Source organism: Anopheles coluzzii, chromosome 3 (assembly GCF_943734685.1).
Source record: "Anopheles coluzzii chromosome 3, AcolN3, whole genome shotgun sequence".
Taxonomy (NCBI): Eukaryota; Metazoa; Arthropoda; class Insecta; order Diptera; family Culicidae; genus Anopheles; species Anopheles coluzzii.
In genome coordinates, this window is record NC_064671.1 from 85799465 (window position 1) to 85821522 (window position 22058).

The following is a 22058-nucleotide window of genomic DNA, read 5'->3' on the forward strand; positions in this document are numbered from 1 at the left end:
CGCTATTTTTCTACATCTCCAATAGCATTGCAGTGTGGGAGAAAAGGACTCCTCTCGTCCGTTCTTGGGAAAAACATCTAAAAGGCTTCGCAACGTTTGGAGTGGAGAAAAATGCGAAATAGTGCAATGCAGACACGGGTGTTTACGCAGAAACACTGGCAACGGGCAATGCATGAGCATAACTTATTCAAATGTAAATTTATCTAAAGCTTCGTGCACACATACACAGGGATACACATGGAGCTGATTCTCGAAGCGTTGAAGACAGCATACAACGTGGGAGGGAAAATGGTAAATAGTACCAAGAGAGGTTTGTTTGGATGCTTCCTTCTTGAAATTGTCCGTACCTTTTTCTGTACCTCCGTTGAAAATTGGTAGACAAGAAACTGGCACCGAAGGTCAGAGTGTCTTCAAGTTTGATAAGGGTAAAATAGACAAAGTCCTGCCGCCCTTTCCAATTTGAGATGGAAATGGGAATGTTTGTATGGAGCAGAACGGAACGGTAGCATAGATCGTGAGGAAAGATGACCCTTTTATTGGGTAATAAATTCATTAAATTTAACTTGTGCCGTTAGATGGGCAGGAGCGCTCGAGCGTATACTTTTAGGGATGGTTTCTTTCATAGCTAGAATAGATGGCAGTGTTCTGGAAAATGGTTGAATATGTTACATTTATGTGATTCGTTTTAAATTTAAAAAATAAATACTAAATACAACTACCAAAAGGGATGTATTTCATTCAACAAATCAATTTACATTCGTTTTGACGGTAAAATTCATAATTTAAGGAGAAGTTTCATGTGTTCATGATCCTTAATTCAAGATCACTTTCAAATAATCACCAAGCAATCAGACTCAATATTAATAAAATCGTAGTCTTTTTGATCGTTAAATGCTTTGAGTTTCTCCACACATTGCAACACTTCGCCGGTCTGCCAGAGCATGTTGAGTCGACCAGCTCAGAACAGCAATTTGAATGAGCTATGTTACAGGTTATGGCAATAGGTTATACAGCAAGTGGGATAGAATAACCCTTTTTGTAGTTTTTCTTAGTACTTTTTTAAAAGTTCCGTAGGATCATTTGCACATATGTGTACATATGGCGGTCGTAGTCATCTCAGCTTGTCAGTTCATTTGGAACCCAGTTATTGTCCTTTGGAATCATTTCAAGAGTTTTCCTGGTGTGGTTGTTCAGCATATTCACCCAGCATGGCGTCTAGTTGTCTCAAATGTTCCCTGAAATGTTCCTGTTCTTGTAATTCAAAATTACCTTTTTTAAACCTGACAAACTGCTTCTGACAAGATATTTCAACTGCAGCATCATGAAATTATCATAAATTCACATCAACAAACAATGACTTTTAATAGGGTGTTTCTCCATTATGTCATTCATAAATCAGTATCATCCATAGAACCACACTATTTCTTACAAAAGATGCCATATTTGGAGCTTACATAAATTATAATGTATCCAGTTTAGCCAAATGATAATTTTGGGAAAGGAAAGGCTAAAGAAACTTTATAAATAATAACTTTGTTACCCAATGACGTAACCGTGCAATACATAAAAGGTGAAATTTAACTTCACAATTCTAAGTAAGTATACGTACTGCTAAAATTTTAGGTATTTTTGTAGTGTGAAACAATTATTACATCTAGATTTTGAGGTCAGTTAAAAGCAAAAGTACTCAGTATAAGTTTCGATGTGCTCAACTTATAACATGCCTATTGCCTGCCTAACATACCTAAAAAACCAATGACGGAATATTTACAGAAAGAGTTAGTATGTATATAAAGATGAGGGCCTCATATTTTGCATTCCGAATTTATTCTGATACGCAAAACACCATGCAGTAACTCTATTATTCGGTAAAAGCTATTATGTTACGCAGAAAGACCATGCATGCACGAAAGGAGCATCCGTACCAGTTCAGTTGAAGCAAAATCAATAAACCACACCAACCATGACAGATGATCGGTTCATTTCATTACAAACAGCACGTAACATTGCTTCGATTCTAACAACTCTGTTTCATTTCATGAGTAAAGATAATTCGTTCGAACCGTGTGAGGATTCAGCATCACCAATTCCCCCTCCCAGTAACATCTAATCAAATAAACTTCATCGCGTTTTCCTCCTCCAGAACGTTCGCCTTGTCTGTTTCGGCCCCGCTCAGCCCGTTCAGTACATCCATGTACTCCCGGGTCGTTTCCCTTCCCAGCGGGTGGTAACGTGATTAGCTCGGTCCCAGTGCGTACAGAACACGCGTACCGAGTACGCAACGTTCACCTCGTGCTCGCCGCCCCATAACTCATAATCCGCAATCCTATCAGCGCAGTTCGATTTGCTGAAACCATCGATCAAACCGGTCAGCTTATTGCGTGGTTTGATTAGATTACTGGATTAATATTTATTTATTCTTCATTCGAGTTCGACTTTCACTCGCAAACCTCGCGTGGCACGCGGTACGCTACCGCCGTCCTATTCGATCACCGACCAATACCTTTTCGTTTGATGATTGTGCTCGGGCGTGTGGTCTGCCCCAGGCGGACCAGCAAGACGAAGGATTTCATCTTCACAAACAACTCTCCAGGGAGTCCAGGGATGCCTGCATAGAGGAGGGGAGGGGGAAGAAAAGGCCGACAAAAAGGAGTGACTAGCGGCCACAACGACACCATCAAGAGTTACGGTGACGTTACAAGATTTATGCTGATTGCGGTTTATTATTATAGCGTCACAGTCACCGTGCAGCGTACGCGCGCCCCTCTCGCGCCAGGCAGCGTGAAATTTCATACCGCGAGGCTCGACCAAACACAACGCACGCCCAAAAGGGACGCCGAAAGTGTCGCCCTTCTACGCACTTTACGCGGTTGTTCCATGTTTTTCGGATGGCGGCGTTCGAGGCCGGACGGTGTTGAGAGTGCTCGAATCGATCGAGAGTGATGTGTTGTGTGTTGTTGGAATAGACGACCCTGCTACGAAAGTAGAAAAGGATGTTGATAATCTTGGTGGTGAATGGTTTTATGATCCTAAAGGTAGTTCAAGAGCATGCTTGAGAAAGACATCTAAAACAACAAAAAAAATTCAATACAGTTAGTTAAAGTTATTCCTGACAATGTGTAATATCAAATTGATTTGTTTTTACGAAAATCAAATAACTGTCATTTTGTATAGTTTTCATTCTACGTTGTTAACCTTTTTTGTTCCCGTACTCCAACATTGCGTCATGCCGTTCTGGCCCAAGAGGGAAATGAAAGCGCTTTGTTACACGAACCCACTTTCCTACCAATCCATATTTAATCCCTTGCAGAGGGTTTGGCACAAGCATGTGCCAGCATTCGCTGAACTAAAGGTCACGTCATAGCCGTCCCCATGGCCGTTCGTTTTTGCTCACGACGGCTTCAAAGCGGTATAAGACCATAATAGCTTCTGGATAGGACATTCTTGAAGTGGCCGAGGCCGAGCTCAGCAAAGGGGACTGCAATGAAGCAATGAAAATAATCGTTTAAAAGTCATAATAATGCTTGACTGTGCTGTTGGAGTTGGAGTGTGAGTTGAGTCATTGAAGAAAAGCAATTCTGATTTCTGTACATTCTATCGGCCTCCAAGGACAATTTTATGCGAAGAATACAAAAACACTTATTTGATTTGTTTTTTTCTTTAATTATTGAATGGTTATTTCCCTTTCAAAGGCCGCACTTCTTAGAATTTTATTCCCCGTGCATAACTTTAGGCGCAAATTAAAGAATCCTTCAAAAGGAAGCCAGTGCGTCTTTCAACGTCCGAAACCGCCACAACACTCATAGTAAGCAGACACGTAATGTAATACGTTTGTAGGGGAATGTTACGTCCACAGCGGACAGCGCATGCGCCAAACATTAGAAACAACAAACACACTTACACACAGCACAAAAAAGGCGAACAAAACTCACTTCATTCAAACTGACAGCCTCGCAGGCGGTTGCGGCTGCTGCTGGCACGCGTTCGGTTCCCTTTTACTTCCCCGTTTAGAATCCCACGGCTTCGGCACGGCACACGGCTCGGCACTATCCTTGGCGAGAACAGGCACCATCGTGTGGCTCGTGCCATCAGTTGTCCGGTAGAACGTAAGCGAGTCGGTTCGGTCGGTGTTTTCTCGCGCGTAGCGCATTTTCGGTGTGGCGTGCGTAACCGGGGTGTCGGCATTCAATGTGCCAGTGTGCAGTAAGTTTTGTGGCAAAGGGTGGCAAGCAAGTGTGTGTGAGTGAGTAAGGGAACTAGGAAGATAGGCACCAAAAATAGACATCGAACAGCGGGGCAGGAACAGGACCTGACATTGTGTTCTGTGTGGTACGGTCAACGTAGAAGATATGCCTCCCCACGGCAAAGGATGTGTTGGTGTGCGTTCCAAGGGATGCAGACGTGTAAGCGTAGTCCAGCGTCCAGTGGGTTTTCCGGTGGTGGTTGTAATCCTTTCGCCTGCCGGAGTTATGATTCGGGGAATCCGAAACTGGGACCGTTTTCACCATTTCCCCGTAGAAGAAGAGCGTTGCATCCGGCGACGGTCATATCCAGCAGATGGGTAAAATTTCACAGGACCACAAAAAGGGGTTTTCTTACATTCTTTACGTTTTATTGACGATACAGTTGAATAGGCTCCCTCAACTTGCAACAGTGTGTGGTGAAGTGGATCGTTTCCCCATTCACGGGTTCGCGCGCTTCAACAAAGAACGCCGCGGAGGATTGGCTTTCATTTTTCACACAACACAGCAGCACCGGAATGGAATTCTGATTTTCGGAGAAAATCAGCATACGTATCAGCGTACTCCGACCGGGAGGTGGGATGGCTGAGCGTACCATAAATCATTCCGGATTCGTATCCGCAGCAGCCGAAGCAGCTGCCTAACCTTATCTGGGCCACTGCAGTGTCGATATCGGGACAATATCGGGACAGAAGTGATGAAGGTAGCTCTGGGAATTCCCCAGCCAACCGTTAGCCGCGTTGTCTATCGTTACGCGAATCTCCCTCCGACAAAGGAAACGAGCACAGCTGCCGCTAACGTCTTTTTATCGGAACATCTTGAGCCGCGCTACGCGCTAGTAGAACAAGTAGGGGACCAAAATATTGTAAAATAACAACATAAAAAACCACCTTCACCCTCTTCGTAGTGGGTGAGATAAACGGGGGGTGAGATTGTGTTTGGCGAGGAAAACCGCCTTCCGTTCGACCGGGAAGGGTCTTTCGCAACACTCCCTTTTGCTTCGCCACAAACACACGTGCGCACGGGTTTTCGTGTACAGGGCGCGCGCGAGTATTTGTTTTCATCGGTTGATTTTCTTTCCCGCGCACTTCGCCACCTTCCGCTTTCTGTACGATGCGCCCACGACACGACCATCTAGGATTGTGAGTTTTCCACCCTTCGCGTTAAATGTTCCCTTTACTTAACTACCGTTCTGTGTGCGGTCCTTTCAAGCGATGTTTGCATCGTACGCACCTCTGTTTGCTCATCAAAGCAGGCCAGAGGGAATGCGAACGCTGCACGTATTGGTGCGCTCGTGGGTGTGGTAGTGTTGCAGCAGCAGTTGTGACGCGCGCGTGTGTGTGTGCGTATACGCGCGCTGCATGTGCTCGTCCCGCGTTTGGAGTTAGGAAATGCCGGTAGCATATCAATTCCCTCTGTTCGGTTGAAGTTTACGGGCGCGGCGGGATAAAGTTTTCCATGAATCTCGGTAACGTTAGTACTTTAACAAATATGTGTGTGTGTTGGTGTGCATTTCAGCATGTGTGTGTGTAGGTTTGTGTGAGCTGATTTTAACATTCGTGCGCTAGTGTGGTGGATAAACATAAAAGCAAGGGGAATAGGAAAAGTTTTATGAAAATCTCCACCAACTAACGGAAGGGCAGCAGCGTGTAGCCTACTTTAAGGCGCAAAGAGCGGTTGAGCTGGCGGTGTAACATCGCTTCCTGCACGGGGTTGGGATGCGTTGTTGAGTGTTTTGCGTACTGCAAATGCGGCTTAAATTGTTTGAGTTCATGACGAATGTTTCCGCTTTTCCTTCTCTTTAATTAAAACACCAATAGTGCCAAGTGAAAAATAAACCACAAGCATGAGTTTATGAAGCGAAGGTGGAAGTGAAGTGGAAAACGTTATTTTGAGAGTTGGTTGGAAAAAAAATGCTATAATGTTGACAAACTCCAAGCAAACGGAAACGGCCTAGCTAGTAAAAGTTTCACCTGCGTTTGAATGCGGCGGGAGGTCGGATTGAATTAAAGGTAAGTTTTATTGGTTTGTGTGGACAACATAAGGGTTAAAAACGACCTGTGTGAAGCATAATCTAAATTGGTGTAGCAAACTAGTATTACTGTAGGAATTACTCGTGTTGAAAATAGACGTGTCTTCCTTGATTTCATTAAATATATCTAATTTTCACAAATAGTTTGAAATAAATCCGGATACAACTTTAAATGACAATTGAAATCAAAGTTTTATTTAATCAATTAAATTGCAATTTTTTCATTATGCAAATTGCATTTTTGTCTCTATTTTGAAACGATGAAATCAAAACTAATTGACTGAATTTTATTATATTTCATTTTGGGTTTACACATATGATGAAAATCAAGCAAATAAATAAATAAACATATTGAAGAATTTATGAGCTCTTGTCCTCATCTATAAAGTAAAAAAGCAATCAAACAAAATCAAAATGAAGCTTGAAAAACAGATGAATAAGCTTTACAAACTCGGTGCATTGTAAAGAGAAATGAGAACAATGGTATAATTAAAGTTAAATATCTTTATTTTATTTTCTAAAAAATTTACACTTTAACGAAGATTCACGGGATGATTATTCCATCAACATATTTTCATTCCCAGGCTGCAGATCCTTTAAAAAAATGTTAAAAAGTCTAAACGCCCACCTGTCATACAGTTTATTGTTTCCACTGTAAATGTTTAAAAAGGTGCCCTGAAAATTCGTTTTGACAGCTTGCCATTTCCGTTTGACACTTTTTTTGTTGCTGAACTTTTTTGATCCTCTTCCCTGCAGGTTAGTCGCATCGGGAGGGCATCGTTTCTCTTCCAACCGTCCAAAAGGTTTCGACCGGTTGGAGGTCATATTTCTTGATCTTCACCTTTTGCTTAATCTTCCTTGAGGGGTAACTAAATAAAGGGAAAATAGAAGATAGAAAAAAAGAAGTTGTATCCGCTTCAAGGTCCAGTAAACTGTCCTGTGCTTACTTACACACACATAAAAAGAAAACACAAACTTCAGTCAATTCATCCCAAATTCCAGCACGCCCCAACATCGCCCCGAAAAAAAGTCGGAGGTGTGTGGGAATGCTGGCGAGGGAGCCCAAAAAAAAGTTTGTCGGTTTCACTGCAGACCTACTTTAGATACGCGAAGGATTCCGGGCGCTTCAACGCACACGATCACCTTGGTTTTACGGGCTCTGCGCTTTGTCTTGTTTTGTTTTTACACTGCGCACGGTACTGAGGCGTAATTTTGGAAAGGAATTTAGATTAGTGAAATTCTAGCTTTTTTGCTGTTGTTGTTGGATGGGAAAAGAGAGCCGTTTCGTTAGCAGAGCACTGTTCCGTTTACTTAGGGCTTCCGATAGCATGGGATGAGCTAGGCAGCAGCAACAAAACAACTCTGAATGTTGAGTTTATTTATTCTTCGCTTTGCCGCCCAAGTTCACATCTGATGGAATGGGAGAAGACAGTGGAGCATAAAACGACAACGAGACAGAGCGAGACAGGGAGAGGATACAAATATACCGCCTCCAAAATGGGAGACTTTTATTAACAGAAAATGAATGTAATCCACCGGGAAAGTTGTCCGGAATGGGGGTCTCAACATACAGAAAAAAAGGAAGACAAGAGAAAAAAAGCCCGAAAAGAAAAGTGATTGAAAAACATCATCATGAAGGTGGCTTTGTTTCGCTATTTATAAACGTGCCAGAAACCTGGCAAAATCCTTCCCCAAACGATGACGATGCGCTTGCGAAAGAGAAACGCAAACCATGCGCCTCAACTACTGGCGTGTGACAAGGAGCAAAAGTAATCCTCCCCTCCCCACATACACACACAAACAGACAAGATACCATTCATTTGGCGGGCCGACTCTATTGGGACGAAATTTAAAATTAGTTTTCCTTCGATAGGAAACCCACACCGACCTGTCCTTCGTCGGACGTCTACCCATTTTCCCCGAGTATTTGACCGTGTATCAAGTTCGCTTGCCAAAGGTAGGCGGCTTGTTTTGCCGTTTTCCGAGAAGATTCGTGCCAGTGTTATTTCACTTTTTGGTGAGCTAAATCCAGCTCGTCCGGGACGGTCGGGGCGAAATTTCCAACCAACAGTAGGCAATGGTCGGATCTGGTCTGTCTCCGTCCGTCTGTCGAACTTTGCTTCCCCCGATTCCCCATTTATCCACCGCACCGGTATTTACCGCACCGTTGTAATCGTGTCACTGTTAGCTGTCGCTATTCTGTCCCATCCCTTGCTGTGACACAAACAGTTCACCTTTAGCTGGCAACGGATGGCTGTTGACGGCACCCTGTTAGGGAGAGCGAGGAACGCGAACGATCCTTTAAAGGGCGATAGGTTGATAAAGGCGCTGCGATAACGTGTGCTGTCTGAAATAGGATTTTTTTTATTGCAGCTGTTTTGGCTGCAAAGCCTCTTTTTACATTCCAATTGGCTAAAAAATTACATTTGCCAGCATCGAGTGAATCCATGTTTCGATACACTCGCGCTACCGAGGAACGAAGAAATATTTCAATGTTCTGAAATGTTTTTTTAGCTCGGTTCGATTGCTCGTTCGAAATTCGATTCGAAAGAAATGAAATTATGTGCAATGGAAATGATTTCGATTCAATATGGCCGTTGGGTAAAAAGATTAATGTCGCGTGACACTCGTTCACATATGGGACTGGTGCGAGGGCGTTTATCTGTACGAAGAAGAGGTTGATGATTTTTTGAGTAACAAAAATATCCATGGAAACAAACTCTACCTTAAGGTCGAATTGGACCTTGACTGAAAGGTGAAAATTTTGTTTTTTGCTATTTTTAATTCAATGTTCATCAAAATATGGCTTATCATACACCAATAGAAAGGATATTCATTGCCATGGTATTCCTCGATAACCATTATTTGTTCACAGTGTAAAAAAGCGGGGAGCCGGTCTCGTGGTACATTCGTCCACTCGAACGACTCAATAGCATGCCCCTAATGGGTTCAAACCCAGAATGGACCGTCCCTCCGTAGCAAGGATTGAAAATCCGGTAATGAATTAAGTCTCGAAAGCCTGTATAGGCCGGCATGTCCGCGTAGGACGTTACGCCAAATAGAAGAAAGGAAAAAGCGGGGAATCACAATTGCATTTAATTTATTATTTCAATGTATTTTATAGTCCAAATAGTTGGAAAATTAAATTTCTTTTCTGTTGGTATATAATAGGCCATATTCTGATTAATATTTAATGATATATAGCACAAAAAACCACCAATTTTACGTTCAATTTCACTGGAGCTATAACCTGGGCTTTACCAATTGAGAATTTTGGGCACACATGTTGAATATTGAATACTGGTAAAGCAATTTGAGCCCAGTGGATACTTTCTTCGAAAAGTTTCACTTTTTAGTGGTGTTAAAGATGAGTAAAGTAACAATTCAAAATAGACTACAAGAATATTCGAAACCATACACGGTTTCACGCCTTTCGTCTGGTAATCCATTATCCCGGACTTGATGGTGGACGCTTTCATGCCATCATGGTTTTGTTGGTTATAGACAGAGTCTCAGAGGGGCGAGTGTGAGTACTGGCACTGGTAAAGGTGCGACAAAAGTCCCAGCTTTGTCCGTCGTGACAGGTTCTTTCAGATGCACTGCTTTCTCACGATGTACAATGACAGGTTCAGCGCGCAACTCAGCCTTCATACTCAGTTGTCGTTGCTGACCTTTGACCCGAGAGAGGTGAAATAAATATTTAAATAAAGTTGTTACGGAACAACTACATAAATGCGCTTGAATTAGATGTATATTGTGGTTAATTTAGCCTATGTGTTGATATATAATGTGTGCCTATGTGTTGAAACATTTCATCACATAGTAGTACCTGTGACTTCCATTTTCTTTAGTATGAACTACTACATGAAACATTAAGGGTTTGTACTCAAATGAACTAAGTCAAAAAAGGGTAAAAAAGGTTCATGCTTCAAAGAATGCGAATGGTCGTATCCCTTTCTCTTCTAAAACGAACTCAAATCTCTTTTAGTCTAGTTGTATCCTGTTATAATACTAACCTCACAAAACACAAACACACACACACACATATCCCACTTAAAGCGTGCTCGAGAGATAGCGCTTTTGTAATGGGCCACGTTGACAACATCTCATAACAGTGACGCTAGTAATGATCATGTAAAGGACCACAGACGTTGCTTCCCACGCGGCACTCCATTCACACGACACGGGATAACGGGCACAAATCAAATTTTACCCGTACTCAACGATATTTTAAAAGGACCCTCGGGAGCAAACTGCATTCGTCCGGCTTGCACAGTGCGGCCTCAACCTTCCGACTACTCCCAGTGGAATCGACAAACTCAACCCACGATTTCAGCCGGTCGGTGGGACAGCTTATCACCGGTGAACACAACCAACTCGCTCGCTTTCGGATGCTTTCAGCTTTCCGTCCCAGTAACCGGTGGAATGTCCTGTTTTGCCAGCAATTAGAACCTTTCATACTCCGCCACTGTGTGCAGTGGGTTGAGTTTGGTTTCCATGGACGGCTTTATAATGGTGTCTGCCCTTTACCCACACGAATATCCAGATAGGAGATCGTCCATTTCTTTGCACAATGATGTTGGGGGGTAGGATGTAGTGGACGAATGTAGCAAGGTGTGCACCATTCGTGTTGTTTCCCAGCCGAAACAGCGTCACCTGGGCCATGGCCCGTCATCAGAACGATATGTCCGTTGAAAGCGAACCCGCAAGCAAATGATAATGAATAATTTGATTAAGGGATGTCCGGTGGATGTAGCGCCATTGAGCACAACACAGCGGACGGTTCACAGCCTTCCAGGGACAGGAGACATTGATGCTGACATTGGGTGGTGGTCCGATGTACATCGAGCATTAGCTTCCAGCGCCCGCTGTCACCGGGATCCCAAGCACCGGCTGTCACGCGGCGCTGACATGTCGACCAGTCCAACCAGTAGGAGTCAACGCGAGATAAACCGGCCGCACAGGCACACAAAGAACTTTTTGTCGAGTGTACATAGTTGGTATCGCTGTAACTGGACACCCGATCACATTGGGGTCGTTTGGGGCAGGAGTTTGCTGGAAGTTCGTTCGGACATGGATGCACTGATGGAGAGCTTATGTCCGGTGCATAAAAGGGGCCCAATTTACCCGAATAACATCAGGTGTCTAGTTGAAACATAAGAGTCATTAGGATCACTTTTGGACATTTATTCCTGGTACACCCTGGCGCATCCTTCAGCAGCGTTGAACATCATTGCTGTTTTAAATATTTTGCGCTTCTTAAAGATGCATTGAACCCCTTTTTTTGTGCCACTCCCTTTAACTCAACTACAACAGCTGGTGCTTTAAACTTTATCTTATGCTGACAAATACGGACTGCAATAAAAACGATTAAACGTGATAGGTGGATAAATTGTCTCTCGTTCTTGCAAGTGTGCCACAATTTGTGACCTTCTCACGATGCTTCCTGTGAGTCTCATACGTTGCTGCAAAGTGTGACTGACCGAAACGGCACACCAACCGAAGCGTAAAGTCAATATTCTTCCACACTAGATTACTTTCAGCTGTTTGAACGATTGCGAAACGAGCGAACGAAAGTAAACTTCCCTCACCCTCGATGAAAGCTCCATAAAAATAGAACACCTCACTACAGTGCGGGTTCTTCGCGTCCTGCCCCGCACCACAGCTCGAACAGGATAGCTGTAATATGTTATTTTTAAATCTGGTGACTTTCCCATTGGCTTTGGCTGGTATATTGCTGTGCTGTGCTGTGGTGGTGGTCTTTTGGTCAACTTCAATCCCTGTGCAATCGTTTGACATTGCAAACACACACACACACACACTTACAGAAAAATCTACGAGTGAGGCAATTATTTTCAACGTAATCGTTTTGGTTGCATCCATTTCCTTGCTGGTGAACCTGTTCCAGCGTAGTATAGCAATTGCCAGCATGACATTCCTTTTTTGTGGATATTACCAACCTGCAATAGTTCCCTGAAATGTATGTAGTTGGTGTGAAAGGTGGCTATTATACAGGCTCAAAAATAATGTATTTCTTTAACCGAAGGACAATAATGCTTTCCCAGAGTTTCATACAACTCTGAATTAAACCAAGAAACTGTTTAAAAATCTTTTGGGTATGTTCAAATGTATGTACTGCACAGTGTACTACTCAACTGTGACAACGTTAGTTAATTCGAAACTTCTTGAAGCAGATTTGGATGTAATGGCCTAAAGTCATGCTATTAAAATACATATTAAAATCTATTTCAATATTGCGACAAAACACTGTAAGTCACTTCTTGTCGAACGGCCATAGGCATTCCTTAAATTTGAACTTCCAGAGCAGTGGTCAGCAAACTTTGTGACCAAAAGAGCTAATTTCTACAAACATCTTCGTAGAGTTCAATGTGTAGAGCCAAACAGATACAACAAGAGTATAAATTTGTGAAAGTTCAATGAGGGGGGATATGAATGGCTAAGAGCCGCCATCTTGAAATGAAAGTTCCGGATGCGGATCGTGAGCCGTACTTTACTGATCGCTGATCTAGATATAGGCTAGAACTTCACATATATTTGCATGGCTGAGGTCCAGATCGATACAAGTAGTTGAACATCGAGAAAAGTAGGACGTATATTCATACTACACCCTGTATCAGCCTACGTCTTGTAGATTTCAAATCCTTGAAAATCTTGGAATAGATTAAACTGATAACCTCAACCACAAAAACCGCTAACTGGAATTAAACTTTGAGAGTTTAATATGGAAATAATTTCACAACAATCAATTCCCACAAACCTTTAGCTACAATTACAGCTACCCGATTAAAGTTCCACTCCAGAAGTAAGGTACAAAATGCCCTTACGTAAAAGAAAACGTATAAGGCTATAACAATACAAACCCTAATGACATGTACAGCTAAGCTGTGTTTTTGTTGACGAAAGCTTCTTAAACGAAGGCTGTTAAACCTCAAGAACATTAACTTCCAACTGGAACTACGCTTTGAGAGTCAAATCTGCCAATAATCTCACAACAACCAAATCCCACATACCTTCAACCACAACTAGAGCTGCCCGATTAAAGCTCCATGCCAAAAGCGACCCTCAAACTGCCCTAATTGGCGATTTGATTCATTCCACAAACCGATCAATATTTATACATCCCACGTCCAGAACCTTTTTCCTCTTGCTCCATAAACTCCACCAAGGCCCGGAAATTATTTCACTGTCCAGCGCAAAAAGTTGCCCCACTAACAGCCCCCCCTCCAAATCGGATATTACTTGCCCCTATAAGCGACACCGGATGAAGCCTTTCCTGCTGCCAAGTGCGCACCCGCACACGCCTCCTTTCACCATACGAACGAAGCATAAGATTTTGTGTCGCAAAAGTTTTACGCAAAAACCGCAGGCGATTGAACCTTCGTCAGGCGACTGAGACCACTGAGGCTGAGGTCGCTTATCGGCTATTATCGACAACAGGACGACCCCGTCCCCCCATGTATTACGATGGGTTGATGGGAAAGGGAGGAAAGTTACAGCTACATGGAAAATATACTCAACGCTTCCAGCTCGGGATGAAGTTTTGTGCCAGAAGGCCACCGGGCGGTGGATCAACTTTGCGCAAGTCGGGCCCTTGTCAGCTAATTTTGTCGATGAGAAGGTATTTTTGCTACGTAAGTCAATTATAACGCGTAGGAGTTGGGTTGGGTTCCAAGCCACTTCCGGTCCATGCTGGTGTACAGTACGATGCTCCAGTAAAATCAATTAGGCTTGGCAAATTGAATTTATGTTCGGAAGACTACATGCCTGAGTAGGTTTTGCCTAGTAGGAGGCTCACATCTTAACTTTGTTGTTATAGTAAATATTTATCGTATATTAAAGAATCTCATTCTCGTTCACTTCCAGCACAATAATACCTCTGTTCGTCGTCTATTGTTCAACATATTACAGCGTAATTTTGTACCTTAATACATCACGTGTTTATTACACCGTAAGCTCTCTCCATGGACAACGCGCGATCCGGTCGATGAAAACGAACGTTACGGTGAACAATCGAACCGACGAAGCGTTTTATGAGTTTGCACAGGGTGAAATTTATCGACCCGGTAGCGAACATACACATGCATTAAGATGTGCCTACAGGATGTTTCATCGTAGTCGCTCGCAGTCATTTACACGCACCTAACCGTCGCCTCTACCGCACGCCGCCGGCCGTTTGCCGGCCCTATAAATTATCTCCCAAGCACACAAGAACGATGCGCATCTAGCGGCGGTGTGGTGTGAAAGCATTGTCACGATGAAGACATGTGATGGAAAATAATAGCTGATCTGTCGGTCATAATTCATGTGTCTATGTTGCAGGGAGGAAACTGCAGGTTGGCGTGTGTGTGTGTGTGTTTGTGTGTGGACTTTGTAATCTAGACGCTAGCGATCCCGTACGACGGCAGACGGAAGCCGTCCTGCGAGAACAACACATTAAACAATATTAATGATGACGTCGGGTTTGTATCCATTGGGGCCATCGTTGGGGAAGAGCTGATTGCTGATGAAGGTGTGCTGTTTAAAGATATCGCTGGATCGTTGGAAAGTCTTCACCGAGGATTAAATGGTTCATCGATTGATTGTGCTTGTTGGGTGCGATTTTTCAAGGAGTAGAGCTTGAACTCTAGCTTAACGTTAGTTTTTTGCCCATATTTTATGAAACTATTGTTTCCCGGGGTTAGAGTTTACTTACCGATTACTTGTTTGCTTTGGAGTTTCAATATGTTCCTATAGTTGATGCAAGGTTATGTTTTGGTGCTCTATTAGTTTATGAATTGCAACGTAACGTCTTTATTCTTTCACTTATTATTGAAATGCTCTTTTGAAACCGTTTCAAAATCGACTTAGATCTAAAAATATGAAGATGTAAAATGTATAAAATTCATTTCCAGCTAAAGTTAATAAAATTTAATAAAAATGATTTAATTAAAAAATTACGAAATAGCTTTGCTAATATCTTCTATAGTGAAGTTTTTTTTTACTCTCATGGAGATGTGTTTACCTTATCCTACGTGGTACATTTATTACCATTTTAAACATATTGTTTAGAGCTACTTGCTCTCATAAAAATACCGGTATGTGGTTAAAGACTGGGTACAAAAGCCATATGCTTCTTACCTTCAAACTCCAATAGGCATCAGATTAGATTTCAACCTTAATGTAAAAATGGTTACATTTACAGTTTCGGCCTTCCCTAACAAAGCCCAACAGCGTGCAGACTCACTTTTAAACAAGTTTTACCCTCAAACACCCCGTAGCTTCTCGTCGCCGCTCCTATTCCGTATAGCTTTGCACAGTCTATTTTTGGAACCGAAGTGCAAAATCGGCTTGCACAAAAGTTAGGAAATGAAACACCGAACCAGAGACTCCGGTTCGGTTTTTGCCCCACTTGTTTGCCCAACAGCTGAAGCGGAGAAAAGCTTAAAAGTCAATCCATCTGCTGCCGAGAAACCACTCCCAACGCTGAGGACCAGCTGCTGAAGCGAAAGCAAAGCATTATAGTACGTTGACCACTCCACCCGGGATGGGGGAAGGATGCTGGAAGGCCGGGTATACAATGTCTGAGGCCACAACTAGTTCCAAGGTTTCTGGGGAACACAGAGCAAAGCCAGCGCACCAAAAGCTAGTAGAGCACCGTTTACAAAGAAGAGCGGAAAAAGCGAACATTCGGTTGCTTTTCGTTTCATTTCAACTGGAAGATACTTAAAGCCGGCTCCACCGCCTGTAGGCTGAAAGTTGCTCCTTGTTACGGTTTTGGGATGAGGTCGTATTGAGGTTGGGAGCACACAGATAGACCAACACACACAAACACATACAGCATTTACATACAGACAACTAGCGGGCTCTGCTTTGACCCTTAAACGAGGATGAGTTTGGGCTTCCTGAACTAAACGAGAGTTCGAATTGTTGACTGGTGCAATGGTTAGTTTCCTGGTCGGTTTTTGACGTGGGCAGGGATGAGGCTAGCTTTCTTCTCGGAGTTTGCCTTTTGCCTGGTTTGCAGATTCTTTCGGGGTGAACTTTTTCGATTAAGCCGTTTGTTTGGTTGGGAAGGGTTTTGCTGTCAGTACCAGTACAGTGGGAAGGAGAAAGAGGGGGAGTCGTTCCTAAAGAAAGAACCAAACCGAAACCAGTTACGCAAAGTAGTTCTTTACGAAGAGCAGATGTACTGTGGAAAATAGCATGAGCATCAAGCATTTCGTCGTTTGCAAATTGGAGCTTAAATTCTACAAAATCTTTTTATATTCTTTTTGTTTTCTACATAAAACACCAAAAAATGGATTGAAAAAGCGTAAACTCTTTAAATTGTACAATCAACTTTTCAATTAAACATCCATCAACAGTGTTGCTCGCGTCTTTACACTTCTATGCTTATGCAATCTATTTAATTTCCACTTTAACTCGGAAGAGTACGAATTTTTCTCCTTTTTTAAGGTTCTCTTCACCACAAATTTGCACTCGTGCGAAGGTGCAAAGAAAATTTTAATTAAAATCTTCGTTAACGCAAAAGCAGAACCAAATAGAAACGACATCGAACCAACGAACGCCCAATGCGATGTCGGAAGTGCTCTTTCGCTTTCACTCTTGTCTTTTGCACGAACCTTTTGCATTTACTGCTTTGCATTTGGTTCTATCAGGTAGCTCAGGTATATTCTAGCCAGTGCGATCTTGTGCTGACTTGTGTTTTTTTTTTTGGTGTACCCATGGTATGCTTCTCGGTTTGCTTTTACGTTCCAATCAACCGTTGGAGTGTTTATTGAAATTGAAATGGTTGGGTTGTTCCCCGCTGTGTGTATACATTGGCAATGCGCTTCTTAATAATTTTCTATTCCTGCTATCAAGCAGTGAGGAGCATTTTTCCACTTTTGCTTTTCAAAACCATCGTCTTGAGCTCAATTCAACTTCAATTAGATTTGGAAAAGGCAGATAAAAGTCATTCCGAGAATGCGTTTTAATCAACATCCATTTTTTAATTGAAATCTAAAAAAAGGATCAACCCATTGCCCCGCTTTTATTTCCACAATCTCTTTAATCTACTACGCTATTAACTCCAACGCAACTCAAACGATAAGAACAATTTGCAACCTCAGGCTGCAACCGCTTAAAGGAGACCCCGCTGTCTCACAACCACTTTTTGTCGCAGTCGCTTGCGACGCTAATGACAAATGACTGATAATTATTTACCAGCCAATTTTGCTCCCATGCTCTTCTGGGCCGTTGTGAAGCAAGGCTAATGCATTCATCATTATCACTTCATTTGCTGCTGATGTCGTTGCTGCTGGTGCGGCTGGCGGTGCGAGAACGTTCTGATGGATGCAAAGAGCTTCATTGGGATATGTAATGGCGTATAATTATGGTAATTAAATCATAATATCTGTCTGGCTGGGCGACAGCTCCGCATTTACGAATCGTTTTTCTTCAGTCGTGAATAAAATTGTTCTTCAACTTGAAAAAGAGGTTCTTCTTCTGATAACTTATAGAGATCTATTCATACTGATTACTTACACGATGTTTGTAGTTGCATGGAAGCTTTCATCTGGAGAAAGGCTTTGACATGATGGTGAGAGTCATTTATTTACTGCATAGATGCAGTATTGCTACCCAAGTGGAGCCATATTACAACACGTTGAGTTGGTTTTCATTGCGTTTATTTTCCTGTTTAGAATTGAGCTTAAAATAAACTCATTACAACATTAATCGGTGATTTCTTTTTGCAGAAATTGTGTAAACAGCTACTTCAAACACAATATAACGTCATTTGAACATGTCATTTGAAGCTTTAAAAAGTCAGTAAAATAATGCTGAAATATTACACGCTAAAGAATGATAATCAATGTTGATAACTTTAGTTTAATTATATACAATAAATAGAAACAAAGACATTAATTTAAAAAAAAAACATGTGATATCATCTTCTGAGTATCGTTTATTGAAACAAATCAAATTTATACAATAACATGATTCACAAACTAAGATCTGCATTGTTATTGGAATATTTTAGAGAGGCTTTAGCTCTAATGGAGTTCTTTCGGCCTGCAGAAGTTGGAGATGTTTTTCAAAAATAAATCTCAACTTAAATATTTATTTCACAAACTTTCGGAAATACCCTACTTTGCTCTATCAGAGAAACTGCTCTTTAAATATATAATAATATCCTGGCAAATCGTCTTCCACCCACTGCTCGTGAACTTTCAAACCTTCGCACAACAGCTCGCCTCCTCCTCAAGTAATGAGAAACAAGACAACACACCATAGTAAGCAAACATGTGCAGCACTGCCAGGACATCACTTATTTAAATTATCTTTGCCACAGCCATGTTTGAGAGCGCATGTGTGTGGGTGTTTGTGTGAGTGTGTGTGTGCCTGTCGTGGGCTGTATTCCTTTGCAGCACCACATGTTACCGTCCACTGGCCTGGCAGAGTTAACTCCCGTGTGGGTAGTAGTGTTGGTGTGCGATGTACAGCATGGTTACATGAAGATAATCTATGCAATTTTCACCAGCCATATGTGTGCATGAGGAAAAGAGAAAAAAATGACAAACAAAACCTGCCACCAGCTTATTTAATCTATTACAACCGTTCTTATATTAAATGTTTTCTTATAATTTTGTACCAGCTTCACCATTTTGTTAATGTTTGCTTTTACGTGTTTCTGTTTCAGCATCCATCCCGATGTTGATGATGGACTTTAAGGCATCCAACATCGCCACCATCGACAAGGGTAGCGACCGAACGTTCGCGTCGGCGTTCTTTCACCCACCGGCCTCACCCACCCATGTCGGTTGCTGCGTGCTCAACCGGGCACCGGCCCGACCGCCGTCCGAAATCTACTTCGAGAGCCGTGGCAAGTGCTGCAAGAAGCTGCTCCGATACAACGGCTACCCGAACAAGGTAGGTGTAGGGTTTTGTGTGCACGGGCTTCAAGTTTGTTGTATAATTTAAAGAGGGGGAAAAGCTTCTTAAAATTTGCTTTCATTTGTTTATTAAACTCATACTGTTGAATCTGAGAACCCTAGAGCGCAAAAAAAAACTTCCAGAAGTTTATCAATTAATTAACGCCCAGAAAGTGTATTACTGTGTTAATCTTCTTTTACATCCCTGGTTTTTTTTTTATTTTGTTCTTCCACACTCCCATTTAATTTCATTAACACGATAAAATCTTGCTGTGTCACCCATAGATGGAACCGAGGCTGGTTCCGAAAGCATTCCTAACCTAACACCGGACGATCTAATTCACTTTACCCAACGTATCGTCATTATCACCGGAATCTGGTCCGGATTAACAACCCAGCAGCTAGCAAGAGTCGAAATTTTCCATTTGTCGTCCCGCTTTCCTAAAGCTTCATTAAATCCGTACGAATCATTTAGTGTGTAAAGTTGTTAGGGTAGTTCTTTTAGTTCTTTGTTTCTTTTTCCCTGTATCCCTGTCCCTCTCAATTACCCATCGACCTCTCGCGCGCTAATCCAGGCTAATGCGTCGTATCTGATGTGAATCTTAAACACTCGTCACAGGTTCTGCTGTACCCGGAGGAAGGATGGGCCCGCAGTGCAGCCTCCAGCTACTGGACGATAGCGCCCTGCCGGTGGCGAAGGAATCGCTGCATCGTAGAGGAGGTGGCCGGTTCGCGGAAGTAAGTAGAACAATTGCAACAGTCGAGCACAGTCTGTTAACTTTGTTTACCCACTGACAGGGGGGACGGTTCACATTTCCTCTTGCGTCCACAGTAGTAGTAGTAGTGATGTCAATAAATTATTGAACTGCGCGCACGAAACATGGGTCGGTTCCGTGGCGGTTCTCATGAATATGGAAAGCTAGTCGGGAGTTGTTATGTGTCTGTGTGTGTTTTTTTACTACAGTTTTTGCCACAATTTCCGTTGCACAAAGCGGAAACGGTGTGGGGTTTAACGAAACAGGAAACATTGTACGTGCTGGGTACGCTGGGGTGCACACACAGGTTTCCGGGTTTGCATTCGAACAAGTTGGCAAGATGGCATTGAGTTGCGCCGGTGTGTGCGGTGAGTGGGTGGAGCGTAACGCATTTGCATGCAGCCTGCCTGGGCCTGGGCCCGTCGTCCTGTGTGCAGCACACCATCGCTCAATTTATTCTGTAGTTGAAAATAAGTTGATTCACGGATGGAATGAAACATTGTGATTATTTTTGTTGTGAATGTTATGTGTGTGTGTGTGAGAGAGAGAGAGAGAGAGAGAGAGACAGACAGAGAGGAGCGAGCAACTAGTTGCTATCTGTAATGTGTAACTATGTTTTACGTGCCCTTGGGTTGTGATGCCCGTGCCTGAAGTGCTTGATGTGTTTGTATTTGTTTTGCATTGGAAATCATAATTCGTTCATTTGCTTAGCTTGTTTATGTGATGTTAGAATATTGATTATTTATCCAATTCCGCTGCTTACTTAACGATACGATGGGTCTTGAATTGGTTATCGAGGTAAAGATTATATTTCATTGAATTTTGGTGTTGAAAACTGAAGCCTATCTAGGACTCATTCATTTAAATATTTCAAATTTGAGTCGACACGAGCTTGTCTGCTTTTGATTCGGTTTGTTTTCTTGGAACGGTTCTCAACAGCTTGCTGGAAACAATTTCAGGAATCGGCCTGTACTTGTCCGTTCCTAGGAAAAGATTGAAGGATATTTGATATCATCGAGCAGATGGCTTCTCTTCAGCTCCTCCAACACGAAAAAATACCTTATTAAAGGGTAATGCTGATTGTTAGATGAAAGAATGCAGCCAGCTGCTCGCGTGCTCTCTCTGCAGTAAGCCACTCTTACTGCAGTTGACGAGCCGTGAGCGCCTGAGAGCGATCGGTCGGGGTGGATCGTTCGGCTGCTGCGCGAAGAGCAGAGGACACTTCGCATCGGGGCAGCGCGGCGTACACAACTTAGCAATAAAGCATCCGTTAAGTTTATAACTATATTTATGTTCGTGTGTGTATTGTCCATTGTCGCATATATCACTAACGGACGTAAAACTGATGGAAAAGCTGTATACTTTAAACAACTTGGTAAATAAGTTGAACAAACCATCATTCATCATCAATTATTGGGTGGAAGTATAGTTGCTGATGGTACATTAAAATTATAGTAATGCGTTATCTACCCCTCACTTTCTAAGCACACTGTATCTAAGCACTGTACACTGTGGACACAGTCGCTGTCGTTTTACTAGAAGAGAAGAATTCTTTTGAAGCTTGTACACCTGGATAAGACTCTTTCGCAATTATAAACAATAAGATGTGGGATAAACGTAGTTATTTAATATTAGATGTGGTAGCATTAAAACACTGATTCTTTTTGAATGACGACGACCTTACCTTCTACCAATAGTTCAATCTCATCACAGTATTTTTTGTGAGCCTCGAATTTAACAAACGAGCGTAAATTGAACGAACTTTGAATACAGTTAATCCAGTGGTCAAGCAACGTTTCTTGAAGTTCCTAAAGAGTAAGTCTTCTTGACTCATCAGTTTCGTTATCATATTGTACTTGAGGATCTACACCTACTTTCGGTAATAGCAATAAGATATGAAGTAGATTTGTATCTCAACGGCTCATTTAAATAGTACTATAATTAAAAGAAAAGTGAAACAAACTCAAGATTTGAGCAGTCACTTCCAAGATTATTTGCAGTATAAAAAAGCTGAGCTATCTCTCGCTGCCTCCAATGCTATTCTTTTCACAGACAGCATTCGCCCTTCCACTGCCATAGAAGAACCAGAAAATGAAATAAAATATCAAATACATAC

General features: G+C 42.3%; 1 protein-coding gene across 1 annotated transcript in view; it reads left to right on the forward strand.

Annotated features, from left to right (window-relative positions):
* Positions 1-6057: 6057 nt before the first annotated feature.
* The window catches only part of LOC120958287 (uncharacterized), a 29945-nt gene continuing 13944 nt past the window's right edge, over positions 6058-22058 (forward strand). The window contains exons 1-3 of the mRNA XM_049608894.1: positions 6058-6253; positions 18956-19185; positions 19807-19925. Coding sequence (XP_049464851.1) covers positions 18967-19185; positions 19807-19925 — 338 coding nt within the window. The 5' untranslated portion in view covers positions 6058-6253; positions 18956-18966. The remainder of the gene's footprint in view (positions 6254-18955; positions 19186-19806; positions 19926-22058) is intronic.